This window comes from Orycteropus afer, unplaced genomic scaffold (assembly GCF_000298275.1).
Source record: "Orycteropus afer afer isolate SDZICR_OR568_19922 unplaced genomic scaffold, OryAfe1.0 scaffold00516, whole genome shotgun sequence".
In the NCBI taxonomy this organism is placed as follows: domain Eukaryota; kingdom Metazoa; phylum Chordata; class Mammalia; order Tubulidentata; family Orycteropodidae; genus Orycteropus; species Orycteropus afer.
In genome coordinates this window covers 1,328,363-1,348,765 of record NW_006922103.1, presented here as the reverse complement: position 1 = coordinate 1,348,765, position 20,403 = coordinate 1,328,363, and the positions used below count along the sequence as shown (strand labels likewise).

At 40.0% G+C, this 20,403-nt stretch overlaps 1 protein-coding gene across 1 annotated transcript in view; it reads left to right on the top strand.

Annotated features, from left to right (window-relative positions):
* LOC103209702 (docking protein 6) overlaps positions 1-20,403 on the top strand; it is a 606,523-nt gene that overhangs the window by 454,268 nt on the left and 131,852 nt on the right. Inside the window, exon 6 of the mRNA XM_007955603.1 lies at positions 7,506-7,644. Coding sequence (XP_007953794.1) covers positions 7,506-7,644 — 139 coding nt within the window. The remainder of the gene's footprint in view (positions 1-7,505; positions 7,645-20,403) is intronic.

The following is a 20,403-nucleotide window of genomic DNA, read 5'->3' as shown; positions in this document are numbered from 1 at the left end:
ACCCAGTAAAATTGTCCCTCAAATATGATGGTGAAGTTAGGACATTTCCAGATAAGCAGAAATAAAGGGAATTTGTTAAAACCAGACCAATCTTACAAGAGATGCTAAAGGAAGCCCTTTGGACAGAGAATCAACAACAGCCAACAATTGCCCATTAACACACATGACAATATCACCCAGAAACCAAGCCAGCTATGGAAATATCCAAAGTAAATAAGCCTACAAGATTGTATACAGGGAACCAGAGACATCAATTGACAATCGAGAACAACTACAAACCATAAACAGGGAGAAAACTGTGTCAATACAGAACTTCTATATGGTAGGCAAGTCAAGACAATCACAAGATAGAACGGACTATTCTAAACTTGGGAAGAAAACTATAAATCACAGGGTAACCTCAAAGGAAAATGATAATCCTCCACATCAAAATAGAAAAGAGGACCAGCATAAAGATTTAAACAATAGCAACAAAGGATGTGATAACACAATTCATAAACAAAATGAGCTCGGCATAGAAAATTATATGGAACAAAGAAATTGACACCACGAAAAAGCACATAACAAAAATAACAGCAACAAATTCATATTTGCCAGTAATTACATATCTGGCAAGGGAATTATCTCTAAGATTTATAGAAAATTCCAATGTCTCAACACCAAAGGAATTAACAATCCAATTGAAAAATGGGCAGAAGACATGAATAGACACGTCACCAAGAAGGATATTCAGGGGGCTAGCTAATACTTGAAGAGATGCTCACGATCATTGGCCATCAGAGAGATGCAAATCAAAATAGCAGTGAGATACCATCTTACCCCAGCACTGATGGCTAGGTTCAATGAGATAGAAAATAACAAATGCTGGCAAGGATGTAGAGAGATTGGGACTCTCATACACTGCTGGTGGGACTGTTAAATGATACAACTACTGTGGAAAGCAGTATGGTGATTCCTTAGAAAGCTGGAACTGGAGATACCATTTGACCCAGCAATCCCATTACTAGGTATATATCCTAGAGAAGTGAGAGCCAGGACAGGAACAGGTATTTACATACCCATGTTCATCGCAGCATTATTTACAATAGCTAAAAGAAGGAAACAACCCATATGCCAATCAGCAGAAGAGTGGATGACCAAACTATGGTATATACACATAATGAAATGTTATGCAGCACTAAAGAATAATGTAGAATCTGAAAAACACCACATAACATGGATGAACTTGGAGGATATTATGCTGAGTGAAATAAGTCAATCACAGAAGGACAAATATAGTATTAGTTCATTGTTGTGGAGGGTCAAGGAAAGGTTTATATATGGAGGAAACTTTCTTTGTTGGTTGCCAGGGGTGGGAGGGGAGAGGAGAGAACACTGAAAAAAAAAAAAAATAATTGATCCATGTCACTTTCGTTTTGTGAATTTCACTGTACATAAGTTATATTTCAATAAAATGTATTTAAAAAATTTCATTTCACTTGGATCCACAAATAGTGCCTTTGAAGCAGCAGTCAAGAAATAAAGCAACATAATACATTGGGCACAGCTACTCCAAAAGACCTTTCTAAGGTGGTAAAGAGCAAAGATGTCACTTTGAAGACTAACATATGCCTGAACCAAGCTATGGGATTTTCTCCAGATGCCATCAACATTCTTTAAGGATATGGAAAAACCAATCACTGACTTTTTATGTGGGAGCTCTGATAGCATAGTGGCTAAGGCACTTGACTGCTAACCAGAAGGCTGGCAGTTCAAACCCACCAGCCACTCCTCGGAAGAAAGATGGGGCAATCTACTTCCAGGGTGATACTGCCTCAGAAACCCAAGGAGGTGTTGCTGTGAGTCGGGTCTGACTCGATGGCACATAACAACAACTGTTAAATACTGAATAGAAATGCCACTGGGTTTCTAGGAAAGTCTGTTGCTCTGTTCCACTGCTGGGAGTTTAAAATTTCTGAACTCATGGAAGGTATACATTTGATTGTTAAATACATCCAGAATATTGTAAAACTTACAGTGATAATGAAATTATACATCTGTGAAGATGGATGAAACTGCCAGACACCTACTAACTCATCTACAGCAAATATTTTATCTTGAAACCCACAGAGAATTATTTAAACAATCGATTTTCCAATTTTGAAAAGTAAAGTGTTTCAATAGTTTTGACTTGGTGAATTTCTCTTGTCATTTGGAGGCATGATTGGCATTTTTAAATCACCCCTTCTATAAGAACTAAGTTTGAGAATTGAAGACTGGAATTGGGAATGATGGTCTAATGGCTACATGGTAGAGGCATTTTCCGAAATTAAACTGCTGCTAAGGCAGCAGAATTTAAAGGAGTTTCTCCCCTCGAGCACAACCGTGAGAACCATGCGTAGTGAAACCCCTCGTTTGCTTATGTTCACGTGAACTCAAGCTATTTCTAATTTCCTTGTTCATCGCCCAGTCCTGCACCATCTTCATGGTCATTACTACGATCAAGTCCATTGTTGCAGCCTCTGTGTATCTTCAGTGACTTCCAACACGGGGTTCGTATTCTAGCAAGTGCTGGACAACAGTCTTTTGAGATCCATTAGGTTTCCATTGGCTCATTTTCTGAAGTCAATCTCCAGGCCTATCTTCCTGGTTTGTCTTAGTCAAGACGCCCCACTGGAACCTGCCCAGCATGGGTGACCCTATTACGATTGGAAATACCAGTGGCATTGCTTCCGGCATCATACTAACACACAAGCCACTGCCAATAGCAAATTGGCAGGTGGTGGTCCTATTTACTACAATTACATATTTGTATATGTATATTACTTACTCTTTACTTATTAGAACACAGCAGAGATAAGAATGACAATACTGGTACTTGAAGCAGTTCTGGAAGTAAGAGGTGGCATGAGATAAAGATATGATACTTCCTTAGATCCCTATATATAAGGAATTTGAAAAATAATCATTTAGGAAAAGCATTAGAATCTTTAGGTTGCTATGTTATTACACTATATTGACAACCTACCACATGCTGGTCTGTCTGGGTAGAGGTCCCCCAGAACACTTTCAGATTCAGTGATTTGCTAGAAAGTCTCACAGAACTCAGGAAAACTGTTATGCTCATGGTTATAGTTTATCACAGAAGAAGGAGACAAGATTAAAATCAGCAAAGAGAAAACTTACAGGGGGCCCGAGTCCAGCAGAAGCTAAGAACAAACTTCCAGGTGTTTCCACCCTAGTAGAATCACTTGAGGCCATGCTTAATTCCCCCAACAAGGATATGGGCCTCTGTTTGTGAAGTATTGCCAACCAGGGAAGCTCACCCCAAGCCTTGGTGTCTGGAGTCTTCACTGGGAATCAGTCTTGTAGGCATTCAGCACCCAAGTGACTGAGTTCAACTATTCAGACTACACCCTCAGCCACAACCAACACAAGTGTTCATCTTAAGTCGCATTACTGAGGTAAACATATCTGGTCAAACCAATGCAGCAGGACCAAGGCCTTAGGCACACAAAACTACTTATAAAGCAGAATATGCCAAGGGTTCACCAGAAATCAGCCAGTTCTGTTCAGGCCTTTCTTTGGAACGTGCAGGGTTTGTGCAACCCAGCCTTGCTCAGTTAACCCTTTCCTGACCAACGTCACATACATTATTCCATTTCACCACCCCAAACACTCTTACTTAAGTCTTGTCCCCAAATTGATGGAGAATAAGTAAAGTAACTTCCTCAGGTCAATCAGGCCATTGCCATTGTCTTGGCTCTGTGCTTCTCCCTGGTAGCAATTCCCATTTTAAGTGTGATTGGTTGGCCCATGCTCATCTTCCCCTCTATCTGAAAGCTGCAGAGGAAATGAGAGTTTCTTTCTATCTCTAGGCTCCAGATAGTACCTGACTTACAATAACTACTTGATAAATATGTGATAAATGGATACACAGATCATGAAATAATGGTTGAAAGCTTGAGGCCAAGACTTTTAAATCTTACACTATTAAAATTTCCATTCCATTATATCACAATGTCCAAAATGAAAAACTAGAAATAAATTTGCTTAACTTTTAGACTTTTTATGAGACAGAGATTATGGTAGTGTAGGGCCTAAGGCACTTGACTGCTAACCAAAAGGCTGGTGGTTCAAACTCACCAACCACTCCTTGGAAGGAAGGTTTGGCAATCTACTTCCGTAGTGATACCACCTCAGAAACCCAAGGAGGAGTCACTGTGAGTAGGGTCCAACTCGACAGCACATAAAAACAACAGACTATTACTCAGAGGTGAGAGAGCCCTTAGAGATTGCGCTGTCCATCATTTTATTTTAGACAAGCAGAAGTAGTCATTTTCTGCAAATACAATGAAACATGTGAGTGCTAGAACTCAACACACTGTACTGCCTTGCTTTTCCTGGTCTTGAGAATTTTCTGCCTTTGACAGGATGCAGTCTTACCAGTTTTCCATCATTCTCTTAGTGGAAAATAATGAATTTTCCTTTTGTGAAAGGTTTCCACCTCACACAAGTTCCAGCTTTCACAGGTCTTACTATACTTCATTAAGTATAGAGAGAGACAACATTTCAGTTCTATTACTATCAATAGAATGCTTGCTTGGGACCAGGACGAATGCATTGTTCATATTTTCACTTTCATCACAAATTAAATGCAATTGAAAAATGTGCATGTGGGAGGCAAAGGAGATTCAGGTATAACTAGCACCTCTGTTTTAGCTCTTCCAAGTGAAGAGTCCTCTGGGTTCTTTTCCCTTTGACCATGTGTCTTCCTTCCTGAACTTCACTTTTCATACCTCACAATACAAAACCAGCTACAGAAATGTGAATTCGAATCTAGCTTCACTTGGGCCCCGAGTGTCATCTCCGATCCCTATCAGTGAAATGGCAGCAGGTGTGCTTTGAGGAAGAGCTCTACAGACCTGTCCTCCAACAGTAACATGCATAGCACCACCTGGCAGGCTTGTGAAAATGTCGATTCTGATTTTGTGGTCTGGACACGACTGGAGTTTCTGCATCGCTAGCAAACGCCCTGGGAGGCTTCCTGCTGGTCTGTGGACCATGCTGTGTAGCAGGGCTATAGCTGTCTAATCATCTTATCTTTTTCCTTCTCATCTTCTCTAGCACTGGCTTGCTACCCCAAAACTGTAATGGTACATAAAGGAAAGTCTCCATATCTGGGCCCGGGAGAGGGTGGTGCTGCTCCTACGGCACCTGGGGAGGCACGTTGGTTGCCATCTAGTGTGCTCCCATTTGTAGTGACATTATGTGTAAAAACCTGCTGCTGTCTAGTAGATTCCAACTCATAGAGACCCTATAGGACTGAGTAGAACTGCCCTTAGGGTTTTCAAGAGGCTGTAATCTTAATGGAAGCAGCCTGCCCCATCTTTCTCCTACAGAGCAGCTGGTGGCTTCAACCACCAACCTTTTGGTTGGCAGCTGAATGCTAACCTCTGTGCCACAAGTGCTCCTTGACCTTACATCAACAGAACTCAATGGTGTTGGTCCTAAACTGTCATCATGATTGTTGGTGTATCTCTGCAGCTGTGCCCTGAGTCCCAGAAGAACATGGTTAAAACAATATCCAGGCAGCCTCAAGTGGCTGAAGCAAGTCATACATAGCAGCCAGTTTTCCTGGAGAATTTGACTTTCACCTTGGCTTTCATGCCTGGGTACCCAACTGCAGAAAGAGCATTTTCCACCTCGAATTACTTTTGCTTTTATGCTAATATTTTAAATTCTCTGTCTTGGACAGAAGATGAAAGGATGACGTTTACAGTACTTTTTATTTCAAAGACTGAAAACAATTCCTTCTGTGAGCTTTCATACTCCTCACCGGACAGAGCCAAGTGCCAGGAACTGGCAAGCCTCAGACCTTTGTGTCTCCAGGACCGAGGAGGAAGCAGTGCTCCTGTCTTCATTATCTCATCTCCAAAGGCTAATAAGCTGCTTTGTCCTGAGCGGTGAACAAAACGCCAACCAAATGTGCCCCCAGCTCAGCTGTGGGTTTGCTGCTGCTGCTGGCTTCCTTCTTTCCTCTGAATCAACAAAGAAAACTCATTTGTTTCACTTTGTGAAAACTCTTCATTCTTCCCCCAGACTTTCCATTTCACGCTGTGTGAATTTTATTAAGATCTCTTTCACAGAAGCTAAGTACTGGCTCTGTGGGGCCCGAAGGGACCTCAGCTGCAGCCTCTGTAGTATCTGAAGCCTCTTGAGACATTTCTCTTCTACTGAGAACTCCTTGGAGAATCATAAAGAGGCATCCAAAATCTTTTTGGTGCTTGAAGAAATCGCTTGGCCTCCTCAACATCCTGTGCAAGCCTTTTGATGCTGGAAGATGAAAACCAACAACACTGCAATCCTGTTAATATCTCATTTCAGAGTATTCACATCCTACTCATACTGGGCCAGTATTTTGGAAGATCTTCAGTTATTTTTCAAAGCTGGCTTAAAATACTAGTTCAAAATATTATTCATTTTAGAATTAAAATGCATTAAGAATATTTGCCTGTAATCTCATCAACTAACAGCTTGTCAGTGGCTTTATTCCAATAATAAAATAAAATTATGTTTTAAAAAATAATTATAATTATATAATCGAAAGAGAATTTGTCTTCTGATTTTTGTGCTTATGATGTTGCCTAAGAATTTTCAGCATTATGATGTGCTTTCACAAATGACCCGCAACAGCCCCTAAGAGACTATCAGATAAAATACTGTCACTAATCCAACTGTTTCTCCATGGCAGATATTGACATTAGTTCCACATTTGATCTATGACAATAGTAACAGCCAACTTTTTTGGAGCACTTACTATGTACTAAGCACAACTGTAACTATTTTGGGTATCAACTCATTTAACTCTCACAAGGATCTTATGAGATAGGTACCATTTTTCTTCCAGCTTTGGAAAGGAGGTGCTGGCAGGTCCAACATCTTGCCTGAGGTGACACTGCTGGTGAGTGGTGGAGCCAAAATACACAGCCAACATCCTCATGTCCGAATCGAGTTCGTGATGCCACACTGTTCCCTGGGATGCACCACATTGGATTCAAGGCTTACTCAGTTTGCATAACAGGTTCCACCTGTGTGTGCAAACCCATCAATTACAAAATGTATGTTCATCTCCTGGGTTCCTGGTTCAATGAGTGATCATCATAGGTGATAATGCTATGTCACAAATGTGAAAACCCTTACATGACGTGTTTTTCTGCTTTTACTTATTCGTTGCTTTGATTCTTTAAATAGGGGTAAGAAATGCAACACACGACCTAAATCACTTTTACCTCTTCCTGCACACTGTTGTGAACACTTCATCTCCAAAAATCAAAATATACATGGATATCTTCTTAACTCTGAGTTTCACTCTCGTGTACCCTTGAAAGATGTGTTTGTCTGTCTGCTCCAGGATGAATCTGCTGCCCAGACACCCACAAAAGCTCAGGAGACGGGTGACTTGGGCAACGGCGTGTTAGGCAGTTTGAACGAGAGGACCCACGTCTCCTTCTCTGTTCTCGCAGGATGTGTGACACGGGAGAAGGACTGTTCACCTTTCAAACGAGGGAAGGAGAGATGATCTATCAGAAGGTCCATTCGGCAACACTGGCCATAGCTGAGCAGCATGAACGACTGATGCTAGAAATGGAACAGAAGGCCCGGGTAAGGTCTCTCCTCAGAACAACGCATGCTGTGGATGCTTGGGTCATTCATGTCAGCACCCGTGTCTACTCCTGCCCCAAGCCAAGGTTTCACCTTGGTTACTGACCCTGTAAGGCCCCTTCTCTCTCTTCTCTAATACCTACTCAACAACCAAACCAAACTTATGGCTGTCGAGTACATTTCATCCTTTCAGCTAAGAGCCCTTAACCTCTCCACCCCCAGGGCTCCTTAATACCTGCTCAGTATATCACAAAAGCCGTTATTTGTGTTTACTACCTGTGACTGTTGCCACAGTTACCTGAAGCAAAAGCAAACCAAACCTATTGCCAATGAATCAATCCCTACTCATATTCTCCCTGTAGGACATATTAGACCTGCCACACAGGGTTTCCTAGGTTGTATTCCTTATGGAAGCAGGCTGCCTCATCTCTTTCCCCCAGAGTGACTGATGGGTTCTAATCAGCAACCTTTCCATTAGTGGTTCACCATTCGGAGTGGAATTCAGAGAAACTGCAAAAGCAAGTAGCACTGTCTACAAATCTCCACACGTAGGGGAATGATCAGGGATTCTCATATAGGCTCCAAAAACCAGAAAAATGATGTTACTCCCAGAAAGGATGCTACAGTGTGTTTGTGTGTTTAACTTTATCCTGGGTTCTCTGAAACATCTCGCTTTTTCTGTCTGTATTTCTAAGCCAATAATAAAATGTTTGTAGAAGGAGCTCATACTATTTACCATCAGAATAATTTGACTTTTATCCTGCCTAGGAATTATCCACAGGTTGAGGGCCAAGCTGAGAAATAATTTAGTCAAAAATATGAAATAGTAAATTCTCTAAACTACTAGAAAAAAAAAGGTATAAGCTTTAGTGTGAAGTCATTTGAAGAGCAAACAATGGAATAAATATTGGCAACCACCTTAAGAGGTAAATATTCCTCTCTCTGCAGGGTTGATGGGGTGCCATAGATTTCACCTGGAATAGGTGTAGATCACTGTCAGTCAAATGCTCATAATTCTTGTCCAGTTTAAGGTGATGGTATTGTATCTGGCAGTTTTTTCTTAATTACATAATACATTGAAATATAAAAGATGATTCTCTTTTAAATATAAGAAAACAAACAAGTTTAACAAATGACCTTATGTTATGCTTAATACATCTCTGATTTTCACAATACTACCTGTTCTGGTTACCTAGTGGCGCTCTGATAAGAAATATACCACAAATGGGATGGCCTTAACAAACAGGAGTTTATTCTTACAATTTGGAGGCTTTAAGTCCAACTTCAAGGTGCCAGACTCCAGGGGCTGGGTAAAAACCCCTCAACCTTGGGGTCCAGCTCTGCCTCCTGCTTCCAGCCCACTGGAGCTAGAGGCGCTTCTTCACTCAGACAGCTGCTGGCTGCTGAGGCTGAGAAGCCCCAAGGTTGACAAGTAAAAAGACACAGTCCCGATATTACCAAACCACATGGCAGGCCATTAACTTAAGTTCATTGTAAGTCCCAATGTCGGCAAAGCATGGCAGGCTGCTGAGCAACGACACAGCTACATGCAGGGTCCAAGCGTGCCATAGGCTAGAGACCATTCCCCCAAGACTTCTCCTTATGTACAGGAAGCAGACCACATCCCAAAGGCAGCTACTCAGCTGCTTGTGGTAGATCCCACCATGGAGCTGATTGCCAGTCTCATCCTAAGGATTAACTACCACCAGCTGCCCAGCCACTCAACCACGCCCAGCCAAGTTGACACACAACATAACTACCAAACTACCTGAAGATTTTACCTATCTGGTAGCATAGTGCCTCAGACATTTGACTACTAACCAAAAGGCTGGCGGTTCAAACCTATGAGCCACTCCTCAGAAGGCAGGTTGGGTAATCTACTTCTATAGTGATACTGCCTCAGAAACCCAAGGATTTGTTGCTGTGAGTTGGGGCTGACTCGACGGCACACGACAACAACATCTGTGACATGGTTTAAGTAGCCTTCTCAACACCTAAGCCTTGCAGGGCAGAGCAGCCAGACGTTGGATATTTGGCCCTCCATGGGATGAATGACACATCAGCATGAGTGGGATTTTAAGTTCTGACTGCAGCACTGACTGAAGCAACTATTAACTTTTCTTTTTTAAATGAACCATTTGCTGAGTTAATAAAAAGTAGGGTATTGGTAACCCTTGATCTTCTCCAAAGATTTGGATTAAATTTAAACCATTTCAACAATTATCTAATTGATGTGATTTTTTTTGTTGGTTAAAATCAGGTGAAAAAAATGTACTTTCTAAATCTCAAATCATCTCAGATTCTTGCATGTTCATTGTCAGCCCACATCTGTAATCTGCCGATGCGTATTTTTAACTAAAGTGGATAGCACTTGCTATTAGTCAACACTTGTAGTCCATCTTCACTTCTAGTTCTTCTACACAGGCAAAAAAACCTCATAAGTAGAGCCATTTAAATTATAATTTCACAAAGGAAATTGCAGGAGCTGTCTAAATAAATACAATGTGATTGTCCTCTATAAATAGACATATTCTGTGTGTCCTGGATTTGAATTCCAACTCCACCATTCACTGGTTGGGTACAGCAAAATGTAAAATAAATATTGGCATAATGCACTTATGAAAATGCTTTATGACTGGGAGGTTGCAGTTGGCAAACAAATGTAGAACGTGCACGTTATTTGCATAAAAATATGGTAACCCTAGCAAGGTGTTTAACTTCTAAATGCCTTATTGTCCTGTACCTGTCAAATGGAGCTATCTGTTCTACTTATTTGGTTGTTAGGAGGATTTTGTGTGTTGATACATATACAGTGCTGAGAATACAACATTGTGCACAGAGAGTACCAAGAAAGTGTTTGTTATAATGATGGTGATCTGTCTGTAGGCTGAGTTTGGATAAGACTTGCAAGGATTGTGAAGACATTAAGTTGTTATTTCCAACCCTAGCTAAATAACACCTATCAAACTCTTTCAAGGATTACTAAACATTTTTTTGCTAAAACATCCACAAAACAAAACTAAATTCACATTTGCTTTTGATGTTATATGTTTTTTGTGTCCTATGAAACTGAAAAGCAAGTTAGGGGAGCGGAGCCAAGCAGTTGCTATCAAAGGTTAGAAAAGACCTGTCCACTTAGGACAACCTCAGGCAGTCTCAAACTGGAGGTAGCTATATGAGACAGGGTGTCACCATGAGTCAGAATCAACTTGACAGCTGCAGGTTATGCTGTGGATCTGCATACTGCAGCTGGGAGGTGGCAGGACAGTATGGCAAATGTCAAAAGGCAGGCTGAGTAAGGCCACCGAGAAACCAAATGCTTCTTGAAATCAAAAAAGTGAAGAAGCTGTCACTTGATACACCCATGTAAATAAAGCATTTGATTTACTTTCCAAACTGTTTGATACCTATGCTTTTCTTTGAAGTTAACTACTAACAGAAATGATTCCACATCTAGTCTATCCTTCAGAGAAGCTAACTGATGATGCATTATCAGGCTATCTCAACTCCAGAGACTGCCCTAATCCCACAATGCCAGGCCCTACAGAGGCTTCTAGGTCTCCAGACAGGACTTCTGCTTTCACTAGAGACCTCCTCTAAATGCACAAAACTTTAACAAAGAAGTTCTAGCAAGTATGAGATAAGTATTTAAAAACTCTCTAACTTCTCATTCACTTAGTTAAATAAAATGAAGTCCTGTATCATTAACTAGGTATGTAAAACTTGGGTGTTGGGAAGGTAGCAAAACACCTAACGTATAAAAACACTTCATCCCTGGGCAATCTACTTCTCTAGAGATACCACCTCAGAAACCCAAGGAGGGGTCAGTATGAGTTGGAACCAACTTGACAGCAGTGAGTTTGGTTTTTGGTTTATAACAAAAATAAGATATCACTACGAACTGGCTTTCCTGTGTTAAAACTGGGCTGGGTGAAATTAATACTTATCACACTGAAAATGCTTTTTATAATTTCCATAGGGAGATTAAAAATTTTACAGAATTAACTTACAAGTGAGCTATGTAGGCACCAAATACCTAAATTATACCTAACTATTAATGAAGGCTTTACTGTCATCCTTTAAGGCAGAGACAATTAAAAAGAGTACCTGGCTGTACAGACAAATGAACCTGAATGACAAGTAACACTTCAAAAACCATTTCTGACAAGTGGAAGTTTTCAAAGTAATCTTTTGACAGCATGTGTTCTTCCCATGTTTATTACTTTCCTTCTTGGGGGACACTGAACACATTTTGATATATCACCATAATCTAAATTAGGGAATATTTCTATGCTTGCTGGAAGAAACTGATATTTAGAAAAAAAAATTTCCCAGCATTGTGAATAAGGAAGGAATTGTTAATGTAGGGATTCTTTTTACACTGTACTCTATTGTGGCAAATGGACTCCCTTATTCACAATGCTGGGAAATTTTTTCCTTAAGACTCGGAAGGAAGGTTGGGCAATCCTACTTCCATAGTGATACTGCCTCGGAAACCCAAGAGGGGTCGCTATGAGTCGGGGCTGACTCGACGGCACATAACAACAACATTGTTAAGACAGATAAAAGTGTGCATTTTAATTTCCTACACCAATGAACAAATTGAAGATTTTTACCAAATTCTGTAGTCTGAAGTTGGCCAAACAATTGTTGATTATCACTGGCTATTGGAAGGCAAAAGTCGGAAACAAAGAAGAATCACTGGTAGTTGGAAAACATTGCTTTGGTGACAGAATGAAGCCAGAGATTGCATGACAGAATTTTCTAAGGACAATGACTTACTCATTGTAAATACATTTTTTCAACAACACAAATGTCAACTATACGCATGGACTTCATCAGATGGAATACACAGGAATCAGATCGACTACATCTGTGGAAAGAGGCAATGGAGAAACACAATATCCTCAGCCAAAAGAAGGCCAAGAGCTAATTGTGGAACAGACCATCAACTGCTCATATGCAAGTTCAAGTTGAAGCTAAAGACAATAAAAACAAGTCCACAGAGCCAAATTATGACCAGGACTACTTGAAGAATAGATTTGATGCACTGAACCTCAATAACTGAAAACCAGATGAATTGTGAGATGCTATCAAGAACATCATACACAAAGAAAGCAAAAGGTCATTAAAAAAACAGGAAAGGAAGAAAATACCTAAATTGGATGTCAGAAGAGACTGAAACTTGCTTCTTAATGGAGAGTAGCTAAAACAAATGGAAGAAATGACAAAAGAGCTGAATAGAAGATTTCAAAGAGCAGCTCAAGAAGATAAATTATTATAATGAAATATGCAAAGACCTGGAGTTAGAAAACCAAAAGGGAAGAACATGCTCAGCATTTCTCAAGCTGAAAGAACTGAAGAAAAAATTCAAGCCTCCAGGGGCAATACTGAAAGATACTGAAAGATGTAGGAAGCATCAAAAGAAGATGGAAAGAATACAGAGTCACTGTACCAAAAAGAATTGGGCGATGTTCATATATTTCAGGAGGTGGCATATGATCAAGAACCAATGGTATTGAAGGAAGACGTCAAAGGTGCAATGAAGGCATTGGTGAAAAACAATTCTCCAGGAATTGACAGAATACCCACAGAGATGTTTCAACAAACAGATGCCAACCTGGAGACACTTACTCGGTTATGCCAGGAGATTTGGAAGACAGCTACCTGGCCAACTGACTGGAAGAGATCCAAATTTGTACCCATTCCAAAAAAAGGTGATCCCATAGAATATGGAAATTATTGAGCAATATCATTAACATCACACACAAGTAAAATCTTGCTGACGGTAATTAAAAAATGGCTATAGCAGTGTATTGGCAGGGAATTGCCAGAAATGCAAACTAGATTCAGAAGAGGACTTGGAAAGAGGGGTATCATTGCTGATGTCAGATGGATCTTGGCTCAAAGCAAAGAATACCAGAAAGATGTTCACCTGTGTTTTATTGACTATGCAAAAGCTTTCAACTGTGTGGATCATAACAAATCATGGATAACATTGAGAATTCCAGAACACTTAATTATGTTCATGAGGTACCTATACATAGACCAGGAGGCTGTCATTCTAACAGAACAAGGGGGAAAGATACTGTATGATTTAAAATCAGGACAGGAGTGTGTCAGGGTTGTATCCTTTCACTGTACTTATTCAATCTGTATGCTGAGCAAATAATCTGAGAAGCTGGACTGTATGAAGAAGAACAGGCATCAGGATTGGAGGAAGATTCATTAACCTGTGATATGCAGATGACACAACTTTACTTGCTGAAAGTAAAGATGACTTGAAGTACATCCTGGTGAAGATTAAAGACTACAGTCTACAGGATGGATTATATCTCAACATAAAACAAAAATCCTCACAACCAGACCAATAAGCAACATCATGATAAATGGAGAAAAGATTGAAGTTGTCAAAGATTTCCTATTACTTAGTTCCACAATGAACAGTAATGGAAGTAGCAGTCAAGGTATCAGACATCATATTCCACACTTGGCAAATCTGCTGCAAAAGACCTCCTTAAAGTGCTGAAGAGCAAAGATGTCTCCCGTAAGACTAAGGTGCACCTAACCCAAGCCATGGTGTTTTCAATCACTTCATATGCATGTGAAAGCTGGATGATGAATAAGGAAGCCAGAATAAGAATTGAGGCTTTTGAGTTGTGTTGGTGAAGAATACTGAAAGTGCCATAGACTACCAGAAGAACTAACACATCTGTCCTGGAGGAAGTGCAGCCAGAATGCTCCTTGGAAGTGAGGGTGGCCAGACTTCGTCTCACTTACTTTGGTCATGTTGTCAGAAGGGACCATTCCCTGGAGAAGGTATCATGCTTTTAAAGTGGAGGGTCTTCAACACCAAACTATGCACATAAGAGACAACAGATGCTAAAACCAACCAATGTGTCCACAATACCACATTGCCATTAACACCAAACACTAGGCTATACAAATAAACACATAAACGTCTGAGATGATCAGACAGGCATCAGTGAATAGAGGTATACTCTAGACCAAGGATAGATTCAGCTGAGGCTAATGTTGTACAGACACCAGTGATACAAAATACCTGCAGTTCTTACACAAACAATAGAAGACAGACACAGAGTAATCCCTCACAGACATCCCAGCACTATGGGGGAGAGATCCAATAGAGCTACTACCTCAGGACCATAGTACTGGGATACACCAGGCTCAATTGGCACAACAAAATACATAAAAGCGTTGCTCCCCATCCTACATTGGTGAGTAGCAACTGGCGTCTTAAAAGCTTTCAAGCAGCCATCTAAGATGCAGCTGCTAATTGTCTCCTATCATTGGAAGTGAAGAAGAATGCGCCAAAAAGTGTGTTGGGGGGGCATTTAGAAGCAATCAGCCCTAGGACATGATGGCCCTCAAGACCAGAAGAACTGGATGGTGCCCGGCTACCAATGCCAACCACTCAGGAAAGGATCAAATCTGGAGATCCTGGATAGAGTGGGAGAGAAAACGTGGAACAAAATCCAAAAACTCAATAATGACCAGAATTACTGGTCAGATGAAATCTGGTGAGACTCCCAATACTATGGCCCTGAAATACATTCTCACCCCCAGGGACTGGCTCTCAGCCCAATAGTTAACAAGATGTACACACAGACCACTCAACCCAGGATGCCGCACCCCCACACTCAATGGTAATACATCCCTTAGAGCAATAGACCATGGGACACCAGAGGACCAACATTCAAACTGAGGAAATGCAGGACAAACAGGAGTGCATAACTATGAGGAGCATAGGGGGAGGGTTGCAGGGTAGGGAGGGGAGGAGACTGGGTTAGGGTTGGACATGGTGAATGGGGAATGAAACTAAATGTATGTGTTATGTTGAATGTAAAACAAGCTCTGAAAATAAAAATAATAATTAAAAAAAAGGAAAGGTTTGCAATCATTAGCTACTAGAGAGATGCCAATAAAATAAATAAAGTGGAGGGTCCTCAAAGGGGAAGTCCCTCAATGAGGTGGATTGACATAGTAGCTGCGATGATGGTCTCAGTGACACCAAGGAATGTGAGGCTGGCACAGGGCCAAGCAGTGTTTCGTTCTGCTGTGCATAGGGTCCCTATGAGTCAGAGCCAACTGGATGGCACCTAACAACAACAGCATGAGAGACAAAGAATTCATGCATACTAACTGATTCAATTAAGATTTTAAATAGAATTGACTGTTTATTGACCATGGAAAATACTACTAGTTCAAAAGCTTCCTCTGTGATTCCGTACACTTGTAAGGGGACTCAGAACAGCAGAAAGCAATATTGCTCTCAAGTGGCATCACATAGTTTGTACTGCCCAGAGCAAAATTATCCCATGTTCCCTGCCTCCTTAAAGTACTACAAGGTTTCCATAACTTAATAAAATTACTTTGATCAGATGTGTATGACATCAACATCACAAGATTTGGATAAACAATAAAAATACCACAAAACTTTGTTCATATTGTCAAAACAATGGAGCCAGATTAATTTCTTGGATAATCACTGGAGGTACCCTGGGGGCTCAATTGTTAGATGCTTGGCTGCTAACTGTAAGGTCAGCAGTTCCAACCCAGCAGCCACTCCATAGAAGGATGTGGCAGTCTGCTCCTGTAAATGATTACAGCCATGGAAACATATGGGGCAGTTCTATTCGGACCTATAGGGATGCTGTTAACTGAAACCACCTCAATGGCTACAGATTGTTTTCTTTGGGGTTCAACTCATTGCAAGTTCCTCAGGGAAGCCTCGACAGAGATGGAGCTCTGTAGTACAAGATGACACACTACTTATTTACATGCAAATGTAAAGCCACTGCTTTGCACTCCTATGTCCAAGGGAGAATCAGAAAGTGGTCATGGTAGAAATGAAGATTGCAATCTTAAGTAGTCTATATGTTTTATTCAGTTATTAACCCTATTCTACTCTTAATTTTTGTGTTTTTTGGGTGCATGGAAGATTTAACCATGACAATAAATTTTACATTATAACTATTTCTAAGAAATAACAAATACACAAATATTTGAGGAGATTATTAAAGTTAAATATTTAAATAAAATGGCACTGTATTTTTCCCCCATTGCACAGAGATCATTACTGTCCTCCAAAACAACACATTTCTTCTAATTGTATTGTCGAGGAATCTGTAGATGCTCTCTTGCACGTGTACACTGAGAGCATGGAGAGTTTGGACACGTGTACACTGAGAGCATGGAGAGTTTGGACACGTGTACACTGAGAGCATGGAGAGTTTGGACACGTGTACACTGAGAGCATGGAGAGTTTGGACACGTGTACACTGAGAGCATGGGGAGTTTGGACTTTGTGATAGAAAACATTCCTCAGAAGCCACATCACAGATGTGTGCCAATGTGATTTCATCTCACTATGACTCAGCCTGTTGAAATTGAGTATTTTCTGAAATCATCATGGAAAAAAAAGAACTCAAATGTCCTGAAATAAATCTAGTTTCAGATTTTCATGGATCTCTTTCTTAAACACACACATGATGTGAAAGAAATTTTATTTTAAAATTTATTTTTATGTTCTCAATCCTGAAGTACAATGCTGTCAGTGATAGGTAGTATCCATACACCTAAAAGGAAAACCAGTTAATATGACTGTTATTCAAATTATGCACCAAACACTCATGCCAAGATGGAGAAAATGAAAACTTTTCCCCATTTTTGCAGTCTAAAATTGATCAAACATACATCAAGACACATTCATAATTACTGGTGATTGGAATGCAAAAGTTGTAAACCAAGAAGTAGGATCAGTAGTTGAAAAATATGACCTTGGTGATAGAAGTGATGCTGGAGATTGCACGATAGAATTTTGCAAGTACAATGACTTATTCATTGCTACTACATTTTTTTTCAACATAAACAGCAACTAAGGCTGGTGGTTCAAATCCACCAGCCACTCCTCAGAAAGAAGGTTGGGCAATCCTACTTCTGTAGTGATACTGCCTCAGAACCCAAGGAGGGGTCGCTATGAGTCAGGGCCGACTCAACAGCACATAACAACAACAACAATATACGCATGGACCTCACAAGATAGAATATATAAAAATCAAATTGACTACATCTGTGGAAAGAACTAATGGAGAGATCAATATTATCAGTCAGAAGGCAGTCGGGAGCTGACTAAAGAACTTACAGTCAATTGCTAATATGCAAGTTTCAAGTTGAAATTGAAGAAAGTTAAAACAAGTTCTTAACAGTCAAAGTATGACCTTGAGCATACCCCACCTGAATTTAGAGACCATCTCATGAACAGATTTGACACACTGAACACTAATGATCAAAGACCAGACAAGTTGTGACATGACAATAAGAACATGAAACATGAAGAAAGCAAAGATCATTAAAAGGACAGGAAAGAAAGGAAAGAACAAAATGTATAGCAGAGCTGATTCAGAGACTTGCTCTTGAATCTAGAGTAGCTAAAGCAAATGAAAGAGGGAAAGTAAAAGAATTGAACAGAAGATTTCAAAGCCCAGCTCAAGAAGACAAAGTATTATAATGAAATGTGCAAAGAACTGGAATTAGCAAACCAAAAGGAAAGAACACACATTTCTCAGACTGAAAGAACTGAAGAAAAAATTCATTACTCAAGTTACAATATTGCATGATTCTATGAGCAAAATAGTGAACAATGCAAGAGTCATAAAAGGATGGAATACACAGAATTCCTATACCAAAAAAAGTTTGTCAATGTACAGCCATTTCAGGAGGTACCTATAATCAAGAACCAATGATACTGAAGAAGTCTAAAATACCCTGAAGGCATTAGCAAAAAACAAATACCCAGTAATTGACAGAATACCAACTGAAAGTTTTCAGCACACAGATGCAACACTGGAAATATTCGTCTATGGTGAGATAGTGGGAAGACAGCTCTACCTGGCCAACCAATTGGAAGAGATCCATATTTGTGCCAACTCCAAAGAAAGGTGATCCAACAGAATGCAAATATTGCTGAATAATATCATTAATATCACACGCCAGTGTAAAGTTTAGCTGAAGATAATTCAAAAACACTTGCAGCATTACATTATCAGGGAACTGCCAGAAATTCAAGCTGCATTCAGAAGAGGACATGGAATGAGGGACATCACTGCTGATGTGAGATGTACCTTGGCTGAAAGAAGGGACTACCAGAAAGATGTTTACCTGTGTTTCATTCGCTGAATAAAGGCATGTGAGTGTGTGCCTCATAACAAATTATGGATAACATTGAAAAGAATGAGAACACCTAATTGTGCTCATGGGGAATCTGTACATAGACCAAAGAGCAGTTGTTGAAACAGAACAAGGGGTTGCTGCATAGTTTAAATCAGGAAGTGTGTGTGTCAGGGTTATATCCTTTCACTGTGCTTACTCAATCTGTATGCTGAAGAAACAATCCCAGAAGCTAGACTGTATGTCAAGGAAAATAGCATCAGAATTTAAGGAAGACTCATTAACAGCAATATACAGAAGATACAGCCTTGCTTGCTGAAAATGAAGAGCACTTGAAGCACATACTGATGAAGATCAAAGACTTCAGCCTTCAGTGTGGATTACACCTCAACATGAAGAAAATAATCTCACAACTAGACCCATAAGCAGCATTGTGATAAATGGACAAAATATTGACATTGTCAAGGATTTCATTTTATTTGGATTCACTATCAGTGCCCAAGAAGGCAGCAGTCAAGAAATCAAAACATTATTGCATTGGGTAAATCTGTTGCATAAGATTTCTTATATTTTTAAAACACAAAGATGTCACTTTGAGGACAAACGTGTGCCTGGTATTTTCAGTAGACTCATATGCATGCAAATGGTAGACAATGAATAAGGAAGACCAAAGAAGAACTGATTCATTTGTATTATGGTGTTGGCAAAGAATATTGAATACACCATGGACTTCCAGAAGAACAAACAAATCTCTTGGAAGAAGTACAAACCAGAATTCTCCTTAGAAGTGAGGATGGCAAGACTTACCTCACAGTCTTTGGACACGTTATCAGGAAAGACCAGTCCCTGAAGAATGATCTCACACTTGGTAAAGTAGAGATCAGCAAAAAAGAGGAAGACCCTCAATAGGATGGATTGACACAGTGGCTTGAACAGTGCGCTCAAGCGTAGCAGTGCTTTTAAGGATGACGCAGGACTGGGTTGTGTTTCATTTTGTTATAATGGTGGGTCGTTATGAATTGGAACCATCTCAACAGCACCTAACAGGCATCAGAAAAATCTCCGTGCACAAGTTAAAAGCAAGTATTATCACTGCTTCTGAAATACCAGCTAAATACCAAGACTGTATCTCATGCCTGAAACCCATCCTCAGCATGACTTGATGAATAAGTTGCTGTCAGTGCTACCAATTCTGAAGTTTTCCTAAGCTCTGGTGACTAGAATCAAAATGAATCACAGTCTCACGTAACACTTCTTTTCTTGAAAGTGTTTTCTTTCTCTATCATTTCCTATTTTGCATGCTCTTATTACCAGAAATATAAGGAATAAAGTCATATTCACAAGTGTAGCAAACTAAAAAAGCCTTACTCTCCCTACAGTAAAGAAACTTCTGAGTTATTACATTATAAAAAGAAATAGGATGATTTATTTGTAAGATTAGAAGAAGTGTGTGATGAAGTGGCAGTATTCTTAAATGAAACAAATTCAGATTGACTCAGCAAATGAACATTTAACATATACCCAACACAACCAATGAAGCAGATTCTCTTCTTTTTTTTTTTTTTTTTT